This window comes from Amaranthus tricolor, chromosome 12, assembly GCF_026212465.1.
Source record: "Amaranthus tricolor cultivar Red isolate AtriRed21 chromosome 12, ASM2621246v1, whole genome shotgun sequence".
NCBI classification, from domain to species: domain Eukaryota; kingdom Viridiplantae; phylum Streptophyta; class Magnoliopsida; order Caryophyllales; family Amaranthaceae; genus Amaranthus; species Amaranthus tricolor.
In genome coordinates, this window is record NC_080058.1 from 6,386,006 (window position 1) to 6,409,916 (window position 23,911).

The 23,911-nt window shown below is 31.3% G+C and overlaps 2 protein-coding genes across 2 annotated transcripts; one reads left to right on the top strand and one right to left on the bottom strand.

Moving 5' to 3' along the window:
- Positions 1-402: 402 nt before the first annotated feature.
- Positions 403-17,384, top strand: LOC130828381 (lipase-like PAD4). Its single transcript, XM_057694346.1, has 4 exons — positions 403-658; positions 779-1,127; positions 15,296-16,018; positions 16,464-17,384. Exons 1-4 carry the CDS (start codon positions 639-641, stop codon positions 17,262-17,264), a joined length of 1,893 nt encoding a protein of 630 aa, XP_057550329.1. The 5' UTR covers positions 403-638; the 3' UTR covers positions 17,265-17,384.
- Positions 17,385-17,463: 79 nt separating this feature from the next.
- LOC130828383 (psbP domain-containing protein 2, chloroplastic) lies at positions 17,464-20,157 on the bottom strand. The gene is made up of 3 exons (XM_057694347.1): positions 19,667-20,157; positions 19,276-19,431; positions 17,464-18,039 (listed from the first exon to the last, which is right to left on the bottom strand). The coding sequence occupies exons 1-3, from the start codon at positions 20,060-20,062 to the stop codon at positions 17,779-17,781; spliced, it is 813 nt and encodes a 270-aa protein (XP_057550330.1). The 5' UTR covers positions 20,063-20,157; the 3' UTR covers positions 17,464-17,778.
- Positions 20,158-23,911: the final 3,754 nt, after the last annotated feature.

Consider the following 23,911-nt stretch of genomic DNA (forward strand, 5'->3'; position numbering starts at 1 on the left):
AAAAAGTCAGGGAAAATGAATCAGACTGAGTAAAATAACAATTGATGTAAAATGAGTGGAAAATAGAAAAAAAAATAATCCCTCTGTTTCATTTCAAACGTCCTATTTGTTTTTTGTATGTTTGCTAATGTACTAATTCAATACTTAATAGTGATAATTGTGTATAATTAAAAATTATAAAAACTAAATATCAATAAACCTTATATTGATACAAATCAAACAAGATCTTATTTAACTATTTTAATACATGTATTAAAAATAAAATAAATATTAAAAGTGATTGATAAATAATAACCCAAAAGTAAATGAGACATTTAAAAAGAAACAAGTTGAGTATCATATGTTAATATATTAAAATATAAATGAAGATTCTACAAATGGGTATTAAGTTGACATCAGTTCTTGACATTGAAATCACTTCGTTGATCACATCAAATATCAATCCCCACTAAACATTACTCCATCCTTCATTTTTTTTAACATCATTTTATAAGATTTTACAATAATTACTTAAAATTTTCAAAAAAAGTTTTATCATAAAATCGATACTAAGCAGTAACCATCAAATATCTTCCACAATCTATTTATTTGAACCATTTTGTTTTTCCCACAACAAAAAAGCAAAAATAGTGGAAAAAATGGAAGCAGAAGCTTCATTGTAAGTCCCAAAAAAGGAAAACTTTTTAATTCTTTAAAATCTCATTTCCTTTCCCCTTTTTCCCTTTATTTTTCTTCTTTATTTCTTTCATTTTTTGACTTAAATGTTTTTCTAACACAGATTTGAGACAACAGAAATGGCAGCAAATTTTTTAGCATCAACAAATTTATTATATGATTCATGGAGATTATGTAATCTTGCAAACTCCCCTGTTTCTGGTTCTTTTATTGTTCAACAAAATGGGCCTATTGGGTTGATGGGCTTTTCGGGCCTACATGACATTGGGCTGGTTTCGGGTTCATTTATGGAAAATATGATTGGACTACAAGATGATAAGCATGAGGCTAATGGGCTGTTTTCCGGGCTCGGTTCTCATGTAGATGATGATAAGGAGGAGGTTGTTATGGTTCATCATGGGCTTCTGCGACTCTTCTTGGGTGTCTATGGCTGTCCTAATTTTCAAATTCAGGTTTGTTTTGATTTTTTTGCTTGTCTTTTCTTAAATGTTTTTGCATTTTTCTTATTGAAAATAAAATTCTAACAAGTGATTCATTCTGAAATAAGTCCATATAATTATTCTGTTTTTCTAAATTGATTATTTAGATTACAAATAATCATTTTAAGCTTGTAAGTGATCAATCTAAAACTATAAAAAATTATCATATAGAATTACGTTAAAATAGTAAGTATACATTGAATTATTCTAATAGAGATAATTTGATTGAGAATTTGTGAATAAAATTTAATAAATCACGTTAAATAATTAAATTTGTAATTTTTTCGATTATTTACAATAAATTTGAGGTAGAAATAGAGTATGTAAATGAACATATTACATTAGCTAAAAAAAAATTAATCACCAATAAAATAAATAAATTAGATTATAATGGTTTAACTTATTTAGATTAATTTGTTTATTAGGAAGTATAAGGAAGCCAAGTACATTAGATTAGTATTTTACATGGTCCACATGTAATTTACAAGAGATCTAGCATTTGAGATGTTGGTCATAGAGAATAAGAGAATGCAAACTTGGCTACTTTATCTATTTACATGGACATGGGTTGCCCTATAAAAACGGGATTCGCCACCCATGTTGGAGTAGTCACTCTCTTCCAATTCATTCACCATTTTTAATTTGTGATTAATTTTTAATCTATAGTTAAGATATAGTCAAATGAAATCTTATTTGATTAGTTTTATTTATAATTTTTTTATACGTAATTAAAGATACTAATAATTAAATCAGTGTATTAAACTGCGTGAAAAATCAAATATTATAAGTATTTTGAAACATGAAAATTACTTTTTATTACTTTTATTTGATTTTTCTTAATTTGCACTACTATTTTTGTTTGGACAGAGAGTATTGTAATAAAGAAAATAACTTTGATAACCTTAAGATTTTCAAATAGCTTAATATGGTAAGATGGTGGTTAGAACAGTTATATAGTTAATCGGCAAATTTCAACTATGGGTCCCAAGAGCTAATTTATACTGCTAATATTTTAATTTGTAATATTTTATTTTTGATAATATTCTATTAGAGTATTTTGTAGCAATGAAATCTATTTTAATTTTGACAAATTTCAAGTGTTTTAGGATGTAAGAATGGTCATTTATTAACTAAAAAATTATAATTTAATCTCTGGAATTCAAGTTACATGTTTCTTTCTTGTGTGTTTGTTTTAGCTCCGTTTTCTTTGCTTTCGTTTACTTATTTTTTTTATCGTGTGTCTTATATTCACAATTAAAAGTATTTAATGCGTTATGGGCGCACTAAAAGCATTAAACCTTTTAGATTAAGCGTGTGAATGCAACACATGCGAAATAGACGTAGAAAGTAATGATTTAGTGAAAACTAGATAGATTCCCGTATAAAAATACAGATGATCTAAATATTTACTAATATGAACAATGGTATTATTTTTATAAAATTAATTCATTTTACAACATAAACCTAATTTATTATACAACAATATTAAAACATATACTCATAATAATTATTGATAATTGAGATAAATAAAATTTAAAAAGTCTTCAACTATGATAGATTGGAGGAAGGATTTAATTGAAAAAATAGCCAAATTAATTAGATTATTCATTATAGGAGTATGATGCTGATTTATTATATAAGTTAAAATAAAGATTTACATGTATATTATTCTTTTGTTTATATAAAGAAATATGGTATTTCAATAGATCATCACATATAATTATAGTTAATCAACAAATACTATATGTTTTCATGAGTCAATTGTTTTCCTAAATATCAAGTCAAATATAAAAAATTTCTCTGTCAATAATAGAAAAAAGCAAGAATTCGTAATGACAGTGCGAACGTGTCTCAAGTCGTAACATTATTAGATTTATTGATTGATGATATTATCATTATCAACATGAATAAATAATTTAGTATACAACAATATTAAAACATATACTCATAATAATTATTGATAATTGAGACAAATAAAATTTAAAAAGTCTTTAACTATGATAGATAGGAGGGAAGATTTAGTTGAAAAAATAGTCAAATTAGTTAGCTTATTCATTATATGAAGATGATTTATTATCTAAGTTAAAATAAAGATTTACATGTATATTATTTTTTTGGTTTATATATGGAAATATAGTATTCTAATAGATCATCACATATAATTATAATCAATCAACAAATATTATATGTTTTAATGAATTAATTGTTTCCCTAAATATTAAGTCAATCTCACTAATAGAAAATATGTGGAAAAATTTTTAATGACAGTGTGACACGTGTTTCAAATAGTTTCTTCATTAGTATATTATATTGATTTTATATTTCCAATGAAAAGATTGTCAACCTTTTTATGATGAGATGATAAGTTCAAAATTTACTCTTTGAATAATTAATTATCGTGATTTGTAAATTATTATAATTAATTATCGTGATTTGTAAATTATTATAAAAAGATAAAATAAATACTAATAAAGTAAATAAAATAAAAATGATAAATGAAAATTCTAAAAGTCCTAACTTATCAAATTCATCCACATAAGAGTGATTTGTCAATATTACAACTCACCGTTATTTACCTATATATCTCGTACTCTTTTTATGTGTTTTCTACTTGCTCTATCATTTGATTGTTTTATATTTAATCATTTTGATAAATTTGTTGCATTTATTTTTAAATGAAAATTAAAAAATTAAGTAAAAAAATGTTAAAGTAAAATTAAAATTATATACAAAAATAAAAATAAGATAAATTTATTGAAGCGGGCTGAATAGAGCAAATATATTGAAACAAAGTAGTAGAAGGATTCAAGGGAGGCCAATGAAATGAAGAACAAGTGATTATACAAATGAAGTTAAAAAGATGATCTGAAATTATATAATACTTTATATTGTTAATTTTAAAAGAATGTTTGAAAATTTTCGTCCAGTTAAAACTTTTTTTTAAGGATATATCAAGAGAAACAAAACAAAAAATCAATTAAAAGTCACAAACATATTTATATGATTATTTTAGTTAACTTGTCATCAAACTATGAGTATATACTTTCTTTGGTTTGATATTATGGAAAATTGATTTTTTATTGATGAATAGTAGTTATTAATGCAAATGTAGCAATTAATTTGAATCAGAGGTGATATTTTTTATGTCTAATACAATCGGCAAGTATTGATTTGAGATTTTATCAAGAGTGTCGACTAACATTTAAACACTGGTGGGGATAACATAGCCTTTCCCGATTAAAGTTGGGCTACATCAGGGATCGGCTCTAAGCCCTTTCATTTTTACTGTCATTATGAAAGAGATTTCTAAATCTATTTGGGAGACGGTACCGTGGTACATGCTATTCGCTGACGACATAGTGTTGGTAGCAGAAACTAGAGAGGAGGTTAGTAATAAATTGGATGAGTGGAGGGAGGCTTTAGAAGGTAAAGGGTTGCGCATTAGTCATACGAAGACTGAGTGTTTGCGTTGTGACTTTAGTGGGACAGCACCGGTAGGTGAACCAGAGGTGTCCATTGGTGAAGCAGTTGTTAAAGGTACGACCAAGTACAAGTATTTGGGATCGATCATTCAAAGGGATGGGGAGATTGACGGAGATGTAAATCATCGTATTCAAGCGGGTTGGCTCAAGTGACGGCAATCAGACCTGCTCTGTTATATGGGACCGAATGTTGGCCAGTAAAGAAGATTTTTGAACATAAGATGAAAGTTACAGAATTGCGTATGCTGAGGTGGATGTGTGGGTACACATTGATGGATCGAATTAGGAATCAAGAGTTTAGGAACAAACTAGGGGTAGCCCCTATTTCTGGAAAAATGCACGAAAATAGATTGAGATGGTTTGGACATGTGCAGAGAAAGACTCTCGCGCTCCTGTGAGGAGGGTAGAAAGCATTATAGTAGAGGGTAAGAGGAGTCGAGGAAGACCCATGAGTTAAACCTCTCCGAGGGCCTGACTAGGGATTAGGGTAGTTGGAGATGTCATATCTATGTTTTAGATTACTGAAGTCCTCGTAGGTTACCTCTTTGTGTTCTTTAGTATTAGGCCTTTATTTATCTTTCTCGTGTAGCTACGTCTCCGTATCTTGCTTGAGCCGGGGGACTCACTTGGCCGCACTCTTCTTTATGGGTATGAGTTGTCGCCGTCCTTCCTTCTTCAAACCCTGTCCATAATTTTTTTCTATGAGTGGAATACATTGGGTAGGATGATGATGATGACGACTATAAAAGTATTTGACAAAACAAATATAATCAATTAATAAAATATTCTAAAAAAAAAAAGTTGGTACCATAATCGTTTAGAATCAATGTAGAAGTACAATGAATTTAATTTAAAGTGCTAAAAATAGGCAAGCAAAGTAGCTATCATTAGTACACGTTTTGGAACAGTATTTGATCCATGTCTAAGGTTATCACCCCCTAAGTCTAACTTTTGGTGTTGTGTTCTTATTCTTCTTCTTTGGTTGAGATTGCGATGTTGCTACCTAAGTCTTGGGTTATCCATAATTTTCCAAGTCGTGACAATGAATAAGAAAACATAGAAAAATGTTCAAAGTAAAAAACTAAATTTATGGAGGACTTGCTTAACCGATTACTCTTTATGTCCCTTTTAGAGTACTCGATAATTTGCATTTTAGGTGAAATTTTATGAAAACAGAATTAAATTGTAAAATAATAAAAAAAACAAGTAGATGATAAAAATAAGCGTCAATGACAAAAATAGAGAATAAGTATATGGATGAGATAAAGATTAGAGAGAAACTATTATCGAAAAAAAGTGCAAGTGGTACACCACACACTAAAATGAAAAATGATATAAATAAAAACGAAAAATGAAAATATTGATTAATTGGGAAAGAATAAAATATCACAGTTCTTTTATAATATAAGACTTTAAGACAATAAACCAATATTGTTCATAAAAGGACAATTTGTGTGAACTAGAGTTGTTAATCGGAGTGGAGCAAGGTAGGGCGTAGCGAGGTGGATCAAAATTCCAATGGGCCAGGTAAGAATTGGGCGAATAAAATATTAAATGGTAGGGGCGAATAAAGGTTTGTACTTGGCTCATCCCAACCTGTTTAAAAAAGCGCAATCAATGATTTTTTATTTCGACTTTGTAGTTAGGTTGACTCACCTCTATATACTGTAATGCTATAATATGAAGAAAAAAAAAAACTTGAAAATATTTTTATGACATTCAAGCCGAATAATAACCCGATTCAACCTTTTACATCAAACCCTAATAGTAATCCGACATGTTAACAACTTATTAATGACACGATCTACGACCTATTAAGTCCCACCGTAACATTAAACATCTCTATTAGTTGACTGGTAAAAATTTCAAATCATTTTTATTGGGCTTTTGTTCTTGTTAGAATATTATACACAAAATTTGTCTACTTGTTCGAAAAATAGAAAATAAGCTTGGAAAATGACAGTTGTTTAGCTTTTCGTTAATTCTGCTTCTATTATAATTCTCCATCCGTAAAGTTGTTTTATAAAGTATGTTCATACAAATTAAGAAAAATAGAATTTTTTAGATGATAGATATATTATTTTATTAAATAAAATAAATTTAATGATGAAAAAATAAGGACTATAAGCATGAAAAAATATTAAAACAAAGTTGGTGGAAATAATATGGAAACTGCAATTATTAAAAAATATTTAAATAAATTTAATGGTAACAAGTGGAGATCATAAACAATATAAAAATGTTAAAATGGAGTTAGTGAAAATACGTGGGAACCGTAATCATTACTAAAATTTTAAAATGAAGATGAACAAAGTTAATTATGTTCAAATTTTGTAATATAAATAGAAATATTATTTACAAGAACAAAAGTAAAACGACTTAAAATGACAAACGAGAACAACTTAAGAAGAGAAGAGATATAATTTTTGGCAATGTATTGGAAATTCAATATATAAAAGCATTATTGTTAGAATTCATTTGGTTAAGAGTATCCCAAGTGAAAAAATAACCCATTTGCTTTGTTATAATTTAGCAATCAAAATTTCATATCGATGCTTAAAAAGTGTTATATTCATAACTACTTTGTGAAAGATTGTTTTCGATGACATGTATGAAGTGCTTCTCTTTTAGGAGGCCGTCCGATACAAGAATGTGTGTTATGTTTTATTATAGGGTAGGCCAACAGAAGTGGACGATTTATTGAGAATAAAACTCAAGTTTTTTATTGAAAAAAGTAGTAGTAATATTTGATCTTTAATTGAGATAAAACTTAATCTTAATACATTAAAACATAAATCAAATTTGAATTGATGTGTTAAAAAGGTCGAAGGGTGTTTAGTTTGTTGGAAATCGTTTCTTAAATAAACTCACTTAATATTTTTAGAAGTTATACTCAATAAGTTAATATGTGAATTTGTTTAAAAATAAATAATAAGTGTATTTATTTTTAGTAGATTGAATAAACATTAGTTTTTTATTAACAATATCAACCAAAAAAAGAAAAAAAAAAAAGTTGATCACTTTATAAATACTCCTATATTCTTCCAATAGCATAAGTGAATCCTCATCATTAGTGCCTCAATCCACCACACCAGGTCCTCTTTAGTATCCTCCTCTATATCTCAATTAGTGATTGCCATCGTTCGGGTTGGGCCGGTTCCGTTCCGGTTTCACTCGGTTCCGGTTCCATTTGGAACCTAATTCGAACGTTTCGGTTCCGGACGGTTCCAAACGGTTTCTTGGCGGTTCCAACTCGCGGGTCGGACCATCGGTTCCATTTTTATTTTTCCTTTAAATATAATATAAAAATACTATAATCGTTATTAAAATATTTACTAAAAAAATGAAAAAAATAAATTAATAAGAAACGATAAAGATGATTAATAAAAAAAGAGGGAGAAAATGGACTTGAACCTAGTACCCGAAGGAATACTAAGCTGCTTACGTATCCCGAAAGAATCAAAGCCCACGTAATTCTTTGTCATACCTTTTATTTGTAGTTGTTGAATGTTGATTGATCGTTGTCCGATTGATCCTATTCGTCTTCGTCATCATCATCTGGTTGGTTAGATGCTTCCACTGACTCTCCTCCTGACGATGATGCAGATGTATCCATCATCATCCATGGATCAGCATCGCCTTGATCATCATCGTTCTTTAGTCCTTGTGTTCGAAACTCTGCTTCATCCCAATCTTTCTTGCAAACACATATTTGAATACTATGTGGAGCAAGACGAGATCTCTTTTCATCTAAAACTCTTCTACCTGCACTAAAAGCAGATTTCGACGCAATCATAGAAGCAGGAATTGCAAGGATATCCTTTGCAATTCTCGATAATATGGGAAATTTTATAGATTTTTCTTTCCACCATTCTAAAATATTATAGCTACCTTGGTCAATTTCAAAGTGATGTTTAAGATAATTATCTAATTCTAAATATGAAGTGAAGGGTGAAGAAGAAGATGATTCTACAAAACTAGAGCTGTTCAAAAGTGACTCGACCCGAAAATCCGATCCGAAACCGAAAGTAAACCGACCCGAAAATGTGTTCTTTTTTTAGGTTTATCAAACCGACATTACCCGACCCGAAGCTATACCCGAATTGGTTGACAACTGAAAATGAGAAAACTAAACCCGAATTGTAACCGATTTTTCTAACCGACACATAAACGTTAATCGAGATTACCCGAACCTAAGAATGACCGACCTAAGTCATATTCGACTCAAATCATGCTCGAAACCGAACTCGATCCGGCTAAAACCAACTTAACCCGAATGAAGTTTAGATCAAACTACTGTAAACTTGAACCAATTGTTTACATAAAAGTATGATCGACTCATATTCAATCATCTTATTAGTTATTTTAATAAAGTGATAAATATTTTGATAAAATAATTTTATAAATACATGGTTTCATATATTTAGAATTAATAATCAATGGTCAATGTTTATTTAACTACTTTTAATCGAACTAGATGAAAATTGATAGAACTTTATAATTTTAATTTCAAGTCAAACAAGTAAAAGTAACAATATAATAATGATCACTAATTGATTTGCATTTTCACTATTTTGCTTTAAGTTAATGAATTTTATCATCAATTAAAAAATGACTAATAACTTAATCTCATACTGATTCGATTAATAGTAATTAGTAATTCGCAATTCGTAACCGAATTCTACTTGAAAAATATACCCGAACCCGATCTGTACCCGGTAAAACCGAACCAATTATTAACCGATGGCAACCCGATACCGACTGAAACTCGACACGAACTTCAACCGACCCCGAACTGATGCTAACCCGATAGCTTGAATAACCGATCTTTAACCGAACCGTGACTAACCGACCCTACCCGAGTGTGACCCGTCGCAACACGCATCCGAAATATAACCGATCTGAAATACAATCGAATCGAATGATATCCGTTCGAAACCGACCCGATCACCCAAATGAACACCTGTATACAAAACTATCATCTTGGCTTATTATGTTAACTATCACAGAATTATAATAAGTGGGACGTGCCGAGACGCTAGCACGCCTAGACGTATCGCAACTTGAGGTATATATACACTAGCATAGTAATCATAAAATTCTGCTAAAAGGTTTTTACAAGTTCCAACATAATTATGTACATCACTAGGCAGACGATCTAATGATTGGTAGTAAAATCCAATTACTTTAGTAAGGACTTCTGTCTTAAAACATGGGTCTAAAATTGTCGCAATTCCATAAATAAAAGGAAAATCAGTAAAATATGTCTTTCACTTGTCCATCATATCTGCAAGAATCGGCTTTAAATATGTGTTAGTATCATCATGCGAATGTTTAAGTAGATGATATTAAATAGTAATATATTCACTTATTACTAAGTGAACGTTTGGTTCGTAAACATATGAAAAAATCTTAGTTGCGTGGTCATACGGTTCTAATATTTTCTGTACACCTATAGCTAGTTCCCATGTGTCATCACTTATATAGCTATCTGTACACTCACTATAAAGTTGTGTTATAACTGGACGATAAGCAATCGCTTTTTTTAATAAATCGTGGGTTGAGCCCCAACGTGTAGGAGTATCTGATGACCAATACACTTTTTTTAGTTGATAACGGTCACATAATTTATATCTTCTCTTTACCTGTCCAACTCTAAGCCACTTCATTATGTCTCTAATAGGATCTAATAAATCACTTAATTGTTTTATACCTGCTTGGCAAGATAAGTTTACTATATGAGCACAACAACGTACGTGTAATAATTTATCCCCAAGGATAAAACTAAATATAGGTTCGTTATACAAAAGTTCGATGCATTTAATGTTGGCGGTTGCATTATCGGTAGAACAACAAAATATCTTATTTAATAAGTTCCATTCTTTATATATCTCTATTAATCTGTATTTTATGTTTTCACCCGTATGTCTTTCAAGCATTACCTCAAAAGCAATTATTCTTTTTTGAATAATCCAATTTTGATCTATCCAATGTGCTGTTACACATATATAAGCTTCTAAATGTGGGGGAGCATACCAAATATCAGTTGTTATGCTAACCCTACCATTAAAAGATTTAAACATTTCTACTAATTCATAGCGCATTGATTCATATAATTCAATTGTGCGTCGTTTAAGAGTGTTCCTAGGGATTGATCTATATTGTGGTTGCAAAGTTTTTCTAGTGTAATGCTCGTATGTCGTACTTTCACCATGGTTAAATGGCAATTCATCACAAATTACATATTTAGAAAATTCATCAATCATATCATTACGATTATATTTAAAAGACATACCTCCGCTGGGAATGTCCCACTGTCGGCTTCCACTTGTGGTCCCGCTGCCGCTTGCTGCATGAGTTTCTTTTGTGATTCCATGTTTCTTTGCCAAATGTTTGTTAAAAGATCCCGTACCACCACCTAACTCGTATTCACAAAACACAATAAATGAATTTTTAATACATTCTTGATTTATAAAATATGAATATTATGTATGTATAAAAAACTTAAAAAGTATTTACCTCTGATGAAATTGTATGAAACTAAGGGCTTTACTCCTTGACTTTCACAAATTTGACAAGTGCATAAGAAAACATCTGAATTGTTGGTTGGTTCTTTTGTAAAATACGACCACACATGTAAAACAGCTCTACTACTAGGAGGTGGCATTGCCGGAAAAGGCTGTCTTACTGGTTAATCTTCATCTAACTTTAAATAAATATAAAGACATACTCAAATATCACAATATATAAATAAATAATAATTTAAAATTTAATCAATTTGAAGAATAAAATTATAAAACTAAACGATAGTTTGGAAATTGACTCGTTTACCACGAGCTTGTCTTTGTTGTTGTTGTTGTAGTTGTTTTTCATGTGATCTTGTTGATGACTGTCGAGATCTATGTATCCCAATAGGGGTCGTTGGTTCTTCTTCTTGTTCTTCTTCATCAATTTGTATTTCTCTTTCCACTTCTTCTGCATATTCGTGTAATTCTTGGTCGTACCCTTTTGGATAATTTGGTTCATAATTATAATTACTAATCGAAGATGTTGTTGATATCGACGGAGTTGAAGTGGCCTTTCTTTTGGAACTAGAACCTCCCAATGATTTTGCCATTTTAGTAACTTTTTTAGAGGTTTTTTTCAAAACAGAAGACATGATAATATTGAAATAATAATGGAATTAAGAAATAAATAAATAATTAATAGACTAATTATGTAATTAACTAAATTAAGAAATAATTAAAAGACTAATTATGTAATTAAGAGAATAATTGCGTAATTAAGTAATTAAAAAGTAGAGAGAGTAAGTAGAGAGAGTAGGAGAAGAGATGAGTTGTGATTGAAAATGATTGAAAGTGATGTGTATTTATAGTAAAAATCACAACGGCTAGTTAACGGCTCTTTTTCGGACGGTTCCAAAGAACCGCTGGGCTGGTTCACCCGGACCGGTTCCGGTTCCATAGAACCGTTGGGCCGGTTCACCCAGACCGGTTCCGGTTCCGGCCCACTGTTCTTAGGTCCGGTTCAAGTAGTTTTTTTCCGGCGGTTTCACGATTCCGCGGTTCGGACCGGTTCAGAACCTGTCGCGAACGGTTCCGGTTTCGAGACGGTTTCAACTGGTTCGGTTCTAGGTAACCCGCTCCGTGGCCATCACTAATCTCAATATTTGCATAATATCGAAAAATCATAAGTTATCCTAGTGATTTGAAAATTTAATTTTTCTGTTCTAACTTTTCAACATCTCCATAATTTAGAAAACCAAGCTTGTTTGTTGATTCTAAGTGCAACCTCTATCTGAAATTTACTCAATTTTTTTCCTCCACTAAATTTGTTTCATTTTTATTTTTGAACATGGCTCATTTTCTTTTAATTTAAATCTACACAGTTAACTTATTTTTTCATTTTATGTACATATCGTTCCCCTTTCTCATAAAGTATCGATTTGCAATTTTGTGGTTTTCTCATCAATTGACTGGTATTTCCTCTGTCCCAATAGATTACAGCAAAAACAAATTGTGGGGTTTTTAAGAAATTAGCAATAAATAAAAAGAGAAAATGAATTGTATGGATAAAAGAAAAGAAAGTTAGAAAGTATGGACAAAATTAAAAAAAATGATGAGTCATTGTCCAAAAATAATACTCTATAATATAAATTAAATAAAAAAAAATAATAATTAATACAAAATGAATAAAAGGAAGTCGATTATATTGCAAATTTGATAGAACAAAGGACAAAATGTGATTATTTAGTCGAAAAGGCTGACCAATTCATGGTACCTTTGATTATCATTATAAAAATTATGATTGATGATATAATGTTGAATGATTGACTAGACTCGAAAATAACAGAGTCTGTTCAAAGTTTAAAAGGTCTATAATTAAGAGTACTAATTTTTGTTGACTCCAATAAACAGGACAGGTTCAGTCTTTAGTCAAAGCTGCAAAGCTTGAATTTTGAAGTCTGTATGACGCTTCTTGAATTTCAAGTTTAAATGGTTGAGCACTTTTTAAAATTGCACTAAAGAGAAAATTAGGGATTTTTATAAAAAAACAAAAATAAATAAATTTTTGACGGGAAGAAAAAAGTATAAAAATTAATATAAAGTTAAAATGCATAAAAAAAAATAATAAGTTAGTTTATAAAAAATTAAATGATGTCAATGAAAAGTGCAGTTCTCTTGATAAAATCTCAAATCAATACTTGTCGATTGTATTAGACATAACAATATTACCTCTGATTCAAATTAATTGCTACATTAGCATTAATAACTACTATTCATCAATAAAAAAATCATTTTTTCGTAATATCAAACCAAAGAAAGTATATACTCATAGTTTGATGACATGTTAACTAAAATAATCATATAAATATGTTTGCGACTTTTTAATTGATTTTTTTGTTTTGTTTCTCTTGATATATCCTTAAAAAAAACTTTTAACTTGGCGAAAATTTTCAAGCATTTTTTTAAAATTAACAATATAAAGTATTATATAGTTTCAGATCATCCTTTTAACTTCATTTGTATAATCACTTGTTCTTCATTTCATTGGCCACCCTTGAATAATTCTAGTCCTTCTATTTGCTCTATTCAGCCCGCTTCAATAAATTTGTCTTATTTTTATTTTTGCATATAATTTTAATTTTACTTTAACATTTTTTAATTAGTTTTTTAATTTTCATTTAAAAATAAATGAAACAAATTTATCAAAATGACTAAATATAAAGCAATCAAATGATAGATTAAGTAGAAAACACATAAAAGAGTACGATATATATAGGTAAATAACAGTAATTTATAATATTGACAAATCACTTTTATATGGATGAATTTAATAAGTTAAGACTTTAAAATTTTAATTTATTTTTTATTTTAAATATTATATTAATATTTATTTTTTACAAATCACCATAATTAATTATTCAAAAAGAGTAAATTCTCAACTTATCAGTTATCATCTCATCATAAAAAGGTTGACAATCTTTTCATTGGAAATATAAATACTCCAATAAAAAAAAGTGGTGTACTTTTGTAGATTTGCGTGTCGGCCTTTGCAATGAGAAATAAGGTTGAAATTATTATGCAATTATGCTTATTATTATATAATAAATAATAAATTAATTAAGTTGCCGTGCAATGATGCAAGTCTACCATTTTCTCAAGTCAACCATTCGGTGCTCCAATAAATTATCTCCAGAATCATTTCTTTTAGTCATACTTACGTATAGAGTATTTGAATTTGCTACTATCAGAGATTTCGATTTATGTGAGAGCTTTTGAAGAAAAATGTAGCAAATATATTGATATATAAAGTGAGAGTAAAAATTTATAGAAGATAAAATGAGATAAACGTGTAATGTGTGGATAAAATAATAATAAGATTAGTAGAAATTAGAAAATAAGTAAAACTACTAGTCTACAATAGAAAATAAATACTTTTAGAAAGTTACTATAATTAAAAGGATGAATCAAAAAGAAAAGAATAGCAAAATAATCAAATTCAAAGTCTTAACTTTTTTTCCTCGAATTCATATTGCATTATTTTTCATATGTCGATTTGAGTTAAAGTTAAATCCAGATTGAATTGTCATATGAAATAGATTTAAAGCCATTACTAGGTTATGGGATTTTGTCCCATATCGATTGTATGGACAACTAATGTGGGATTTTATAGAATGAATAAACTCTTTTATCTACTAGACTAGTCTTTTGGATGAGTTCTCTTGTTTATTCTATAACAATGGTATTAGAGTCGACTCAGAGTGATAGCCTATGAACAGGTGAGACCAACGAGAATTCAACTCGAAGTGGTGACCTGGGTTAAGCCAAAACGTTTTTTGAATTCATGATTCGCTAACCAACTAATTTAGAGAAAAAAGGAAAAAAAAAAAAGAAGCCCTAAATATTAAAAATCAGTGGTGGATCAAAAAAAAAAATTAATGTTAATTTAAGTAAAACACGTCTATTGGACTTAAACTTTCGTCATATATGTGAAAGGCAATATACTAACCAACTCATCTAAAATATATTTACATGTAATATTTAATTTTATTTTGAATTTAAGTGATGTTAACTAACCTCAGCGACGTCACTTTAAATCTGCCACTGTTCAGAGTTACATGGGAAACACAATTGATAAACTATGTATTGCATGCAGATGAAAGGACTACTTGAGACAAGCAAGTCAGTTATACTTACAGGACATTCTGTAGGAGGTTCAATAGCATCACTTACATCACTTTGGCTACTCTCTTACTTCCAAAACATGCCTTCACATCCCAAAATCCTTTGTATCACCTTCGGTTCCCCGCTCCTCGGCAACAAATCTCTCTCGAAACTACTCCTCCGACAAAGATGGTTCGGAAACTTCTGCCATGTAGTGCATAAACACGATATCATTCCTCGACTTCTCTTTGCTCCCTTCCGTCCAATCAACACCCAACTTCATTTCTTGCTACAATATATTCAGTCATCAATATCGTCTTCACCTGATCAAATACAAGTTCGTGTGACTGAAGAAATGAAGGAGCAGTTGTTTAGTTTCGTGTTGGATAAAACCGAGGAAATTGCAAAAGAATCAGCAGAGAATATAGAGATTCCTGCAGGGTTATACTGCCCTTTTGGGAATTATCTGTTCTGTTCAGAAGAAGGGCAAGTGTGTGTTGATAATACTGTTTCTGTTGTAAAGTTGCTGCATTTGATGCTTGCAGTCGGAAATTCAAACTCGTGTTTTGATGATCATTTCGGGTATGGTGGTTGTGTAGAGAGAATGTCTTACCGATTTCTAATGAGAAAAGGGTTCATGGAAGGTGATTGTGGTATATCGAGCTACGAAGCAGGGCTAAAGCTAGCTGTGGCTTCTTCAGGATTAGCAAACCAGGTACATGAATATGATCTCCTGTTTTTCATGTCTATTTCTCAATCACGCCAAAGATATATAGTTCTTTGATGTTATAAATAATTAAATCATGTGCATTTTTTATTTATATATAGACGATGTTTGCTTTAAAAAATTTATCATAAACAATCTCTTCGTTTTGGGGTAAAGTTGTGTATATTCGATTCCTCCAAACCTCATCTAGTTGGTAGTAATAAATTTGTTATCGGGCTTTTACCGAATAAAACATGCACAAGAGAAGAGTTGACTACACACAAACCTGTTGAGGTTGCATTCTAAAACCAATTGATTTTAAGAGGAATAACTCATTAAGTATATATGTCAGTCAACCTTTCTCTAATTCTTCGATGTGGGATTATTTTCCAACAGGTAGAATCCTAAACAAGAGAAGTCTATCTCAGCTCACTTTTGTTGTTTTTTGTTATAGGAATCAGTTTCTAAACAAGCAGAAGACAGCCTAAAAATGGTGAAGCAAAGGGGGTTAAATCCTAATCTCAACAGTGCAAGACTTGCTATAGCTCTTGCTAAAATAACACCTCACAGAGCACAGATAGAATGGTATAAGAAATCCTGCGATGAGTCCGACAATCAAATGGGATACTATGATTCTTTCAAGAGACGACAAGCTTCTAAGCGAGACAACCAAGTTAACTTATTCCGAATTAAACTAGCAAGTTTTTGGGATAATGTGATTAGCAAAATCGACAACAATGAACTTCCACACGATTTTCACAAAAGGTCGAAATGGGTGAACGCTGCTCATTTTTATCAGCTTTTGGTCGAGCCATTGGATATTGCAGAGTATTACAGAAGCGGTGAGCACTTGAAGAAAGGGCACTACATAAGAAAATGTCGGAAAAGAAGACACGAGGTTTTCGATAAGTGGTGGAGGGAGAGGAATGAAGGTGAAGAGGAGACCAAGAGGAGCACGTTTGCGAGCTTAACGCAAGATTCATGCTTTTGGGCACGTGTTGAGGAAGCTAAGGAGTCGCTTGACGTGGTACGAAAAGAGAGGAACCCAAGCAATGTTGCTCACTTATGGAAGGTTATTGAAGAATTCGAGCAATACGCAAGAGGATTGATCGAGAGCAAGGAGGTTTCTCCCGATGTATTAGCAAAGAATTCAAGCTACCAAATGTGGATAGAAGAACTCAGGGAATTCAGATCACAGATGCAGCAATTTCCTCAGTTTCCGGGTTTTATAGATACAGAAATGTTTCCTAGGTAGAATCCCGATCTGATTCATTTATTTATAATTTTGGTCTTTCATTTTTTATGAGCTCGACCCTTGACAAGCTCTATTCTTTGTATATAATATAAATGAATATAAAGAAATCTTCATCACCCATCTGTACTAACATATTTTACATACTAGCAGAAAAATTTGTTAGGAGGCATTACACATGTTAAAACAATTGCTTCAAATCAACAGATGTATAGAATGATTCATGTTTCTGTGAATTATCCAATCACATAGTTTCTTGGTCCAACAAAAAACAGTACTTTCTGTCTTTTAATAGTTGCGACAATTTTCGCCTTCAAATTCGCTAGTTAGTTCGCTTTAAATTCGCAATTCGCACAAAATGGTCCCAAGACACCCAAAACTGACTATAATTATCTTTTTTCGATTAACGAAGAGAGATTAACGAACATAAAACTATGCAAATAATTGAACAACAAACAGAAATATTGGAGCATAGTATAGGAATATACATTAAACATAGGGTAAAATAACATAAGTGTTATGTCGAAGGCGCAGCATCGAAGGAATGAAGAACTTTTTCGAGCATCATTCTTGTATTATTGTCGAGAGGATTTTCGGGCTTGTCAGTATGAGTAATGTTTAACAAGTAGAGTTTCTTTCCAGAGACAAATGCTGCTGAAAATATTCTTTTTGGTCCGCCTCTTGTGCTATCGACTCTATATTCGAACTCATAAACAGGCAATCCATCTAGGCCATGTCTTTCGGCTACTCCAATCACTTGGGCCTCCTTTGTGCTTTCCTGTTAACCCCCGAGAAAGAACACTCGCGTCATGGGCTCGTTATGTTTTATGCAATTCTTTTGTGAGTAAACGTAACGAAATTTGATAAGACGAAGAAGCCATCTCAATCAAACACAAAGCAGTTTTACAAGCACAATATTTGTCCCCATAAGAACAGCATATCACATAGAAAACAAGACCCATAAGAACAGCTATGGATGCTAAATATATAATCCATCATTTTCATTTAGCACTTAACTCTCAATTCCTTACCCAATTTCAATCATATACATTTCCCTATCCTTTTCATTAAATTCTAATCCTTTCCGAAATCAACACAATGACAGATTATCAATTTTTCAAATTTGAATAAGTAATTTACCAAATTCTAATATATCAAATGGAACGATTCTCAATACCCACAAAAAATACAAGTACATTCACTTATGTCGCATTTATTACCTACACATCATTGATTTTTGCCCTAGAATTATCCATGTCGGTGTCATATGATTCACTAATCTTCTCGTGAATTAAGAAAAAAAAAAAAAAGAATCGTGGTTGGTTTTAGGATGTTTTGGGCCATTTTAAGTGAATTGCTAATACAAAAAGGCAAATTAGCTATCAAATGGATTATGTTACATTGAACCATGTCCCTTTCTAAATTCAAGTAAAAACCATATCGTCTAACCATACAAGTTGGAGTTATATCAAAAAAGTAGTAATATGTTCAGAGTCCTAAGTAAATTTTGAGTCGTTCTAACCTTTTTTTTCTCAACCATACATTGTAACCATCATTTTCTCTATCTAAAAATTTAATTTGGAGTAAGGACTCTAATCATATTGGGAGTGTTCGATAGAATAACTTAAAGGGTAATTAAGTAATTTTAGCTTATTTTGGCGCGAATAGAGGGTTAAATGGTTAAACCATCAAATGATAGTGTTTAGTAAATTAATTGGTTAAACAACTTATTGTATAAGCTATTTTTAAACAAGTTGTTCATATTAACAAATTACAAATCCAAAATCAATTAAATCAGTTGATAAATCAGTAGTCGAATCAGTCACCCCAAACAGGTACCAGCTATAACGTTTTTTCGATACTTCTTAATTCCAACTTCCAACTAAATTCCTTCTCATTTTCCATTACTATCCATTAATTCTTACCCAAAATCATCCCAACACCAAATCACTAAGTAATTTCAAGCAAATCACAAAATTCATCAGAACAGAAAGAATTAAGGTAAAATCTTTACCTTGCGTTTTTCAGCTTGAATGAGCTTTTCAGCCACAAACTGAGGAGTCCCAAAATCTTTAAGACTTCTAAGCCTTACTGGGTTCACTACTACTCCCACATTGTTTGCTTTTTTATTCTCCTCCTCAAACAATGCAGTTGCTCCAGCCTTTTCCACCTTCAAAACAAAACAAAAAAACATCATATGACATAAGCTTTATACCAAATTGTTTGGCCGTCACAATTAATCACAAAATCCCCGCGCGCCCACTCATGTGGACACCTTTGGGGCACCCGTAGGCTTGGGCCCACAGACCCACAGGTAAAAAGTGTGGAATTGATACATGATCTTCCTCACATGTCATATTTCCAACACAAATACCCACAAACATAAAAAGAAAAGATGAATTTACCTTCATGTAAGAAGAAGGTATAAGAAGAGTAAAACCCTCTTCAGAATCAACGTACATTTCAAGTTCATCTTTTGTTTCTTCTTTAACATCATCTGCAATGGCATTGATAGTAGTAACTGGAAGAAATTCTGATAAAATGAGGGTGAAAATTGAGAAATTGAAGGTTCTTCTTTTGGTTACTGATGAAATTGTGACTAGAATTGGGTGCGAAACTGGAATTATAGGCAGATGGATATTTGCTAATTGGGATTTTTTGGGGGTTTGTGATAATGGGTATTGTTGGGTTGATGAAGAGAGGTGATTTTTAAGGGATTTAATGAGTAGAAATCTGTGATCTTTCAGTTGTTGCATCTCCTCTGGTTTCTTCCATGGTCTTATCTTCAGTTGTAATGCCATAACTGGGAGGGTTGGCTTTATCTAATAGGGTTGATGCTTTCAAAATGGACCTTTATCTTCACTTGTATTTGTGACTGCTTATCGATAAAGTTGTGTCATGTGTGTCGCAGGTTAGAGGCGAGAGAATATTTTTTATTAGGTCAGCTTATTATATATTTTTTAAAATGCTGTAAGTAAGCATTAAAAATAATGTAAGTAGACATTTAAAATATTAAAAGTAGGCATTAAAGATACACTAAGTAAATTGTTATGCGATAGAGGAAGCAAAGATCGAAAATAAATAACGGAAAGCAATAAAGATTCAAACAAACAATAAAAAAATCACACCAAGAAATTAATGTGGCTCACTATCAATGTGATAGCTAAATCCACCGGTACCGAGAATAAACTTTTCACAATAAACTAGGAGATTGCAAGATGAACGAGATACCACAACAATGGCTCTCCAAACTTTTTCTCTCTTAGTTTTTCTCACTTTGTGTTTCATGCATCGCATGCCCTAATTTTAATTACATGGAGCCTTTATATAGTATAACTCATAATTAAAAGAAATTAGGATTAAGAAATACAAAAGAAATCGTCAAAAACTATGTGTAACCGGCCAAAAACATGCCAAAACCAACTTCCCGCAAAAATCGCAGTGCTCCGCGCCATGCGTAGAATTCCGCGGCATGCTTTCAACATTCTGCCCAAGACAGAAGCTTCTCCGCGCCCCGCGTAATACTCCACACCCCGTGCATCCATCATTTTTGACCCACACTTGATTCATCTTCTTCATGATCTTGGATTTGGTTCGAGTCACAAAATCCTAACATAAACATTAAGGATAATATAAGTAGACATTAAAAATACTGTAAATAGAAATTAATCTTTAATGGGCTAGACTTAAAATATGTCTCTCAAAGAGACCGTCTCTCAAAAGAATAGCTGATTGTGTATAGAACTCATAAAATCATAATATGGTTTCATCTCTAGTTTTAGCTTATGTTGTTATTTGTAGGTAGTTTTACTCTTGACGTAAAAGTGTCATATTTCTTTTGGTGCAAAATTCTCACTATTTGGGATAAAATGACTACATTTCTTTGACCCTTTCTGTTCAAATATTGATTGTATGTTACATTCCCTCACCCGGACCTTATTTTCAAGTAGGATATTGGATTGATGATGGTATTTATTGACATTTGAATGTTGTTATAAGTGACATGGCCGTCGATTAGCAAAGTCAAAGTAGGCTACCACGCAGGGCCCCAAAATTTTTAGGGCTCAAAAGACTTATTTATATATATATAAATATATATATATATATATATATATATATATATATATATATATATATATATATATATATATATATATAAATAAGTGATATTAATTTAAATTAAATTTATATATAACTTATATTTTTTGCTAAGTAATGAGTTCTGGGTCCACCTATTTTTAGACCCTATGAATCCGGGTCGAATCTGGATCCATGACCTTAGGGTCCGGGTCTACATGTTTGAGACTTAGATTCGAACCAAATTCGACCCATGAACCCATTCACATCTTTTTTTAAAAAAAAATTATATATTATTTATCAATGTGTATGTAACTATTTGATTTTAAATTTTGTTTTATTTCTAAACATTACATGATTTTGAACTTTCGCGGTTAATGTAATTTAAAATGTGGTCATTGTATCTATACTTGAAAAAGTAAATGCCTGATAAATATTTCTAGAGCTGTTCAAATGTGACCCGACCCGAAAATCCGAACCGAAATCGAAAGTTAACCGACCCGAAAATATGTTTCTTTTTTAGGTTTATCAAACCGACATTATCCGAACCGAACTTGCGCTCGAACCGATTTACTACCGAAAATCGTAAAATCGAACCCGAACTGCGCCTAATTTTTATAACCGACATATAACCGTTAACCGAGATTATCCAAACCTAATAGTGACCGACCCGAGTCATACTCGACCGGAATCATGCTCAAAACCGAACTTGATCCGGCTAAAACCGACATAACCCGAACGAATTTGTAATCGAAATGCTGTAAACCTGAACCAATTTTTTACATAGAGGTATGATCGACTCATATTCAATCATTTTATTAGTTAATCTAATAAAGAAATAGAAATCTTAATAAATTAAATTTTATACATACATGGTTTCATATTATTAGAGTTAATAGTCAATGGTCAATGTTTATTTAACTATTTTTAATCAAATTAGATGAAAAATGATAAAACTTTAATTTTAATTTACAGTCAAACAAGTAAAAGTAACAGTAATAATCACTAACTGATTTGCATTTTAACTATTTTGGCTTAACTAAGGGGAATCTTATCATCAATTAAAAAATGTCTAACAACTTAATCTGATATTGACTCGATCTATAGTAATTAGTAATTCGTAGCCGAATTCTACTGGAAAATAAAACACGAACCCGATCTGTACCCGATAAAACCGAACCAACTATTGACCGATGACAGTCCGAGATCGATTGACTACTCGACACGAACTTCAATCAACACCGAACCGATGCTAACCCGATAGCTCAAATAACTGATCTTCAACCGAACCGTGACTAACCGACCTAACCCGTGTGTGACCCGTCGTAACACGCATCCGAAAAATAACCGATCCGAAATACAACTGAACCGAATGAACACCTCTAAATATTTCGTTATAAGAACTTGAATGTTGTAAAACTTCATATATTTATTCGCTCAATAAGTATAAAGTACTACACTATCCTCGTTAGTCGAAAATGTTTAAATAATTTTATGTGAATGGTCGAAATTGTACTTCATAATGTATTTTTAAAAAATTTTTAGGAAAAAAATAAAATTTTTTTGGACCCAGATCCAAATCCTAAACCCGCCAGACTCTAAGGGTTTGGGTTTAAAATTTTCAGACCCTGCGGATCTGATCCGGTCTGAGTCTAATAAAAACATTAGGATTTGGATCTGGGTCTAGCTGGACCTGACCCAGATCCGACCCATGCTCATCCCTAGTTCTTAGTACTTTTTTTTATAAAGTAGTTTAAATATCAACAATAAAAAAGAAAAGATGTACTATATTATTAACGCATTAAGTTTTTAGAAGTCCTTTTCATATTTTGCTCTGAGGCCCGAAAATAAATAAGTGGCCCTAATAAGTGATGGCAATGGGCCAGTTTAATCGCAGTTAAATTGAAATTAAACGAATTTTTGAAATGGATAAGCGAAATTATATAAAAAAAACACGAAATAAATCAACAATCAACTTTTATCCAAAAATAAGCGTCTAATTTTCAAACCTGAGGTTTGCTGCTGTTCGCAGTTACTAACTACGAACAGGTGCTTAATTTTTTAAAAACGCAAAGAAGCTGTTCGCAGTTAGTAACTGCGAACAGGGTTGTTGACTTTTTTGACCCTGTTCGCAGTTACTAACTATGTGAAGAAGAGACCTGCAGCGGTTATTGTACTCGATGGTATTTGCAGTTTGTAACTGCGAACAGGGTCAAAAAAGTCAACAACCTTGTTCGCAGTTACTAACTGCGAACAACTTTGCGTTTTTAAAAAATTAAGCTTTTGTTCGCAGTTAGTAACTGCGAGCAGCACCAAACCTCAGATTTAGAAATTAAACGCTTATTTTTAGATATAAGTTGATTGTTGACTTACTTCGTGTTTTTTTTTTTAATTTAGCTTATCCATTTCAAAATTCAAATTAAACCTGTTAGGAACGAAAAATAGAAGGAATCAATTTCAAACAAATTTGAATCACAAGCTTGGTCAGGTTTCAATTTTTTTGCCGCATTGAGTAGAATTGAGTTAGAAACTGAAACGAAACCGCTAGCAATAGATGAGCCGAACCGAAAAAA

Coding starts and splice junctions, on each gene's coding strand:
- LOC130828381 (XM_057694346.1), top strand. CDS start 639: ATGGAAGCAGAAGCTTCATT. Junction 1,128..15,295: donor GTCCTAATTTTCAAATTCAG/GTTTGTTTTGAT, acceptor TATTGCATGCAG/ATGAAAGGACTACTTGAGAC. Junction 16,019..16,463: donor CTTCAGGATTAGCAAACCAG/GTACATGAATAT, acceptor TTTTTGTTATAG/GAATCAGTTTCTAAACAAGC.
- LOC130828383 (XM_057694347.1), bottom strand. CDS start 20,062: ATGGCATTACAACTGAAGATAAGACCATGGAAGAAACCAGAGGAGATG. Junction 19,432..19,666: donor TACCTTCTTCTTACATGAAG/GTAAATTCATCT, acceptor TTTGTTTTGAAG/GTGGAAAAGGCTGGAGCAAC. Junction 18,040..19,275: donor TTCAAGCTGAAAAACGCAAG/GTAAAGATTTTA, acceptor GGGGGTTAACAG/GAAAGCACAAAGGAGGCCCA.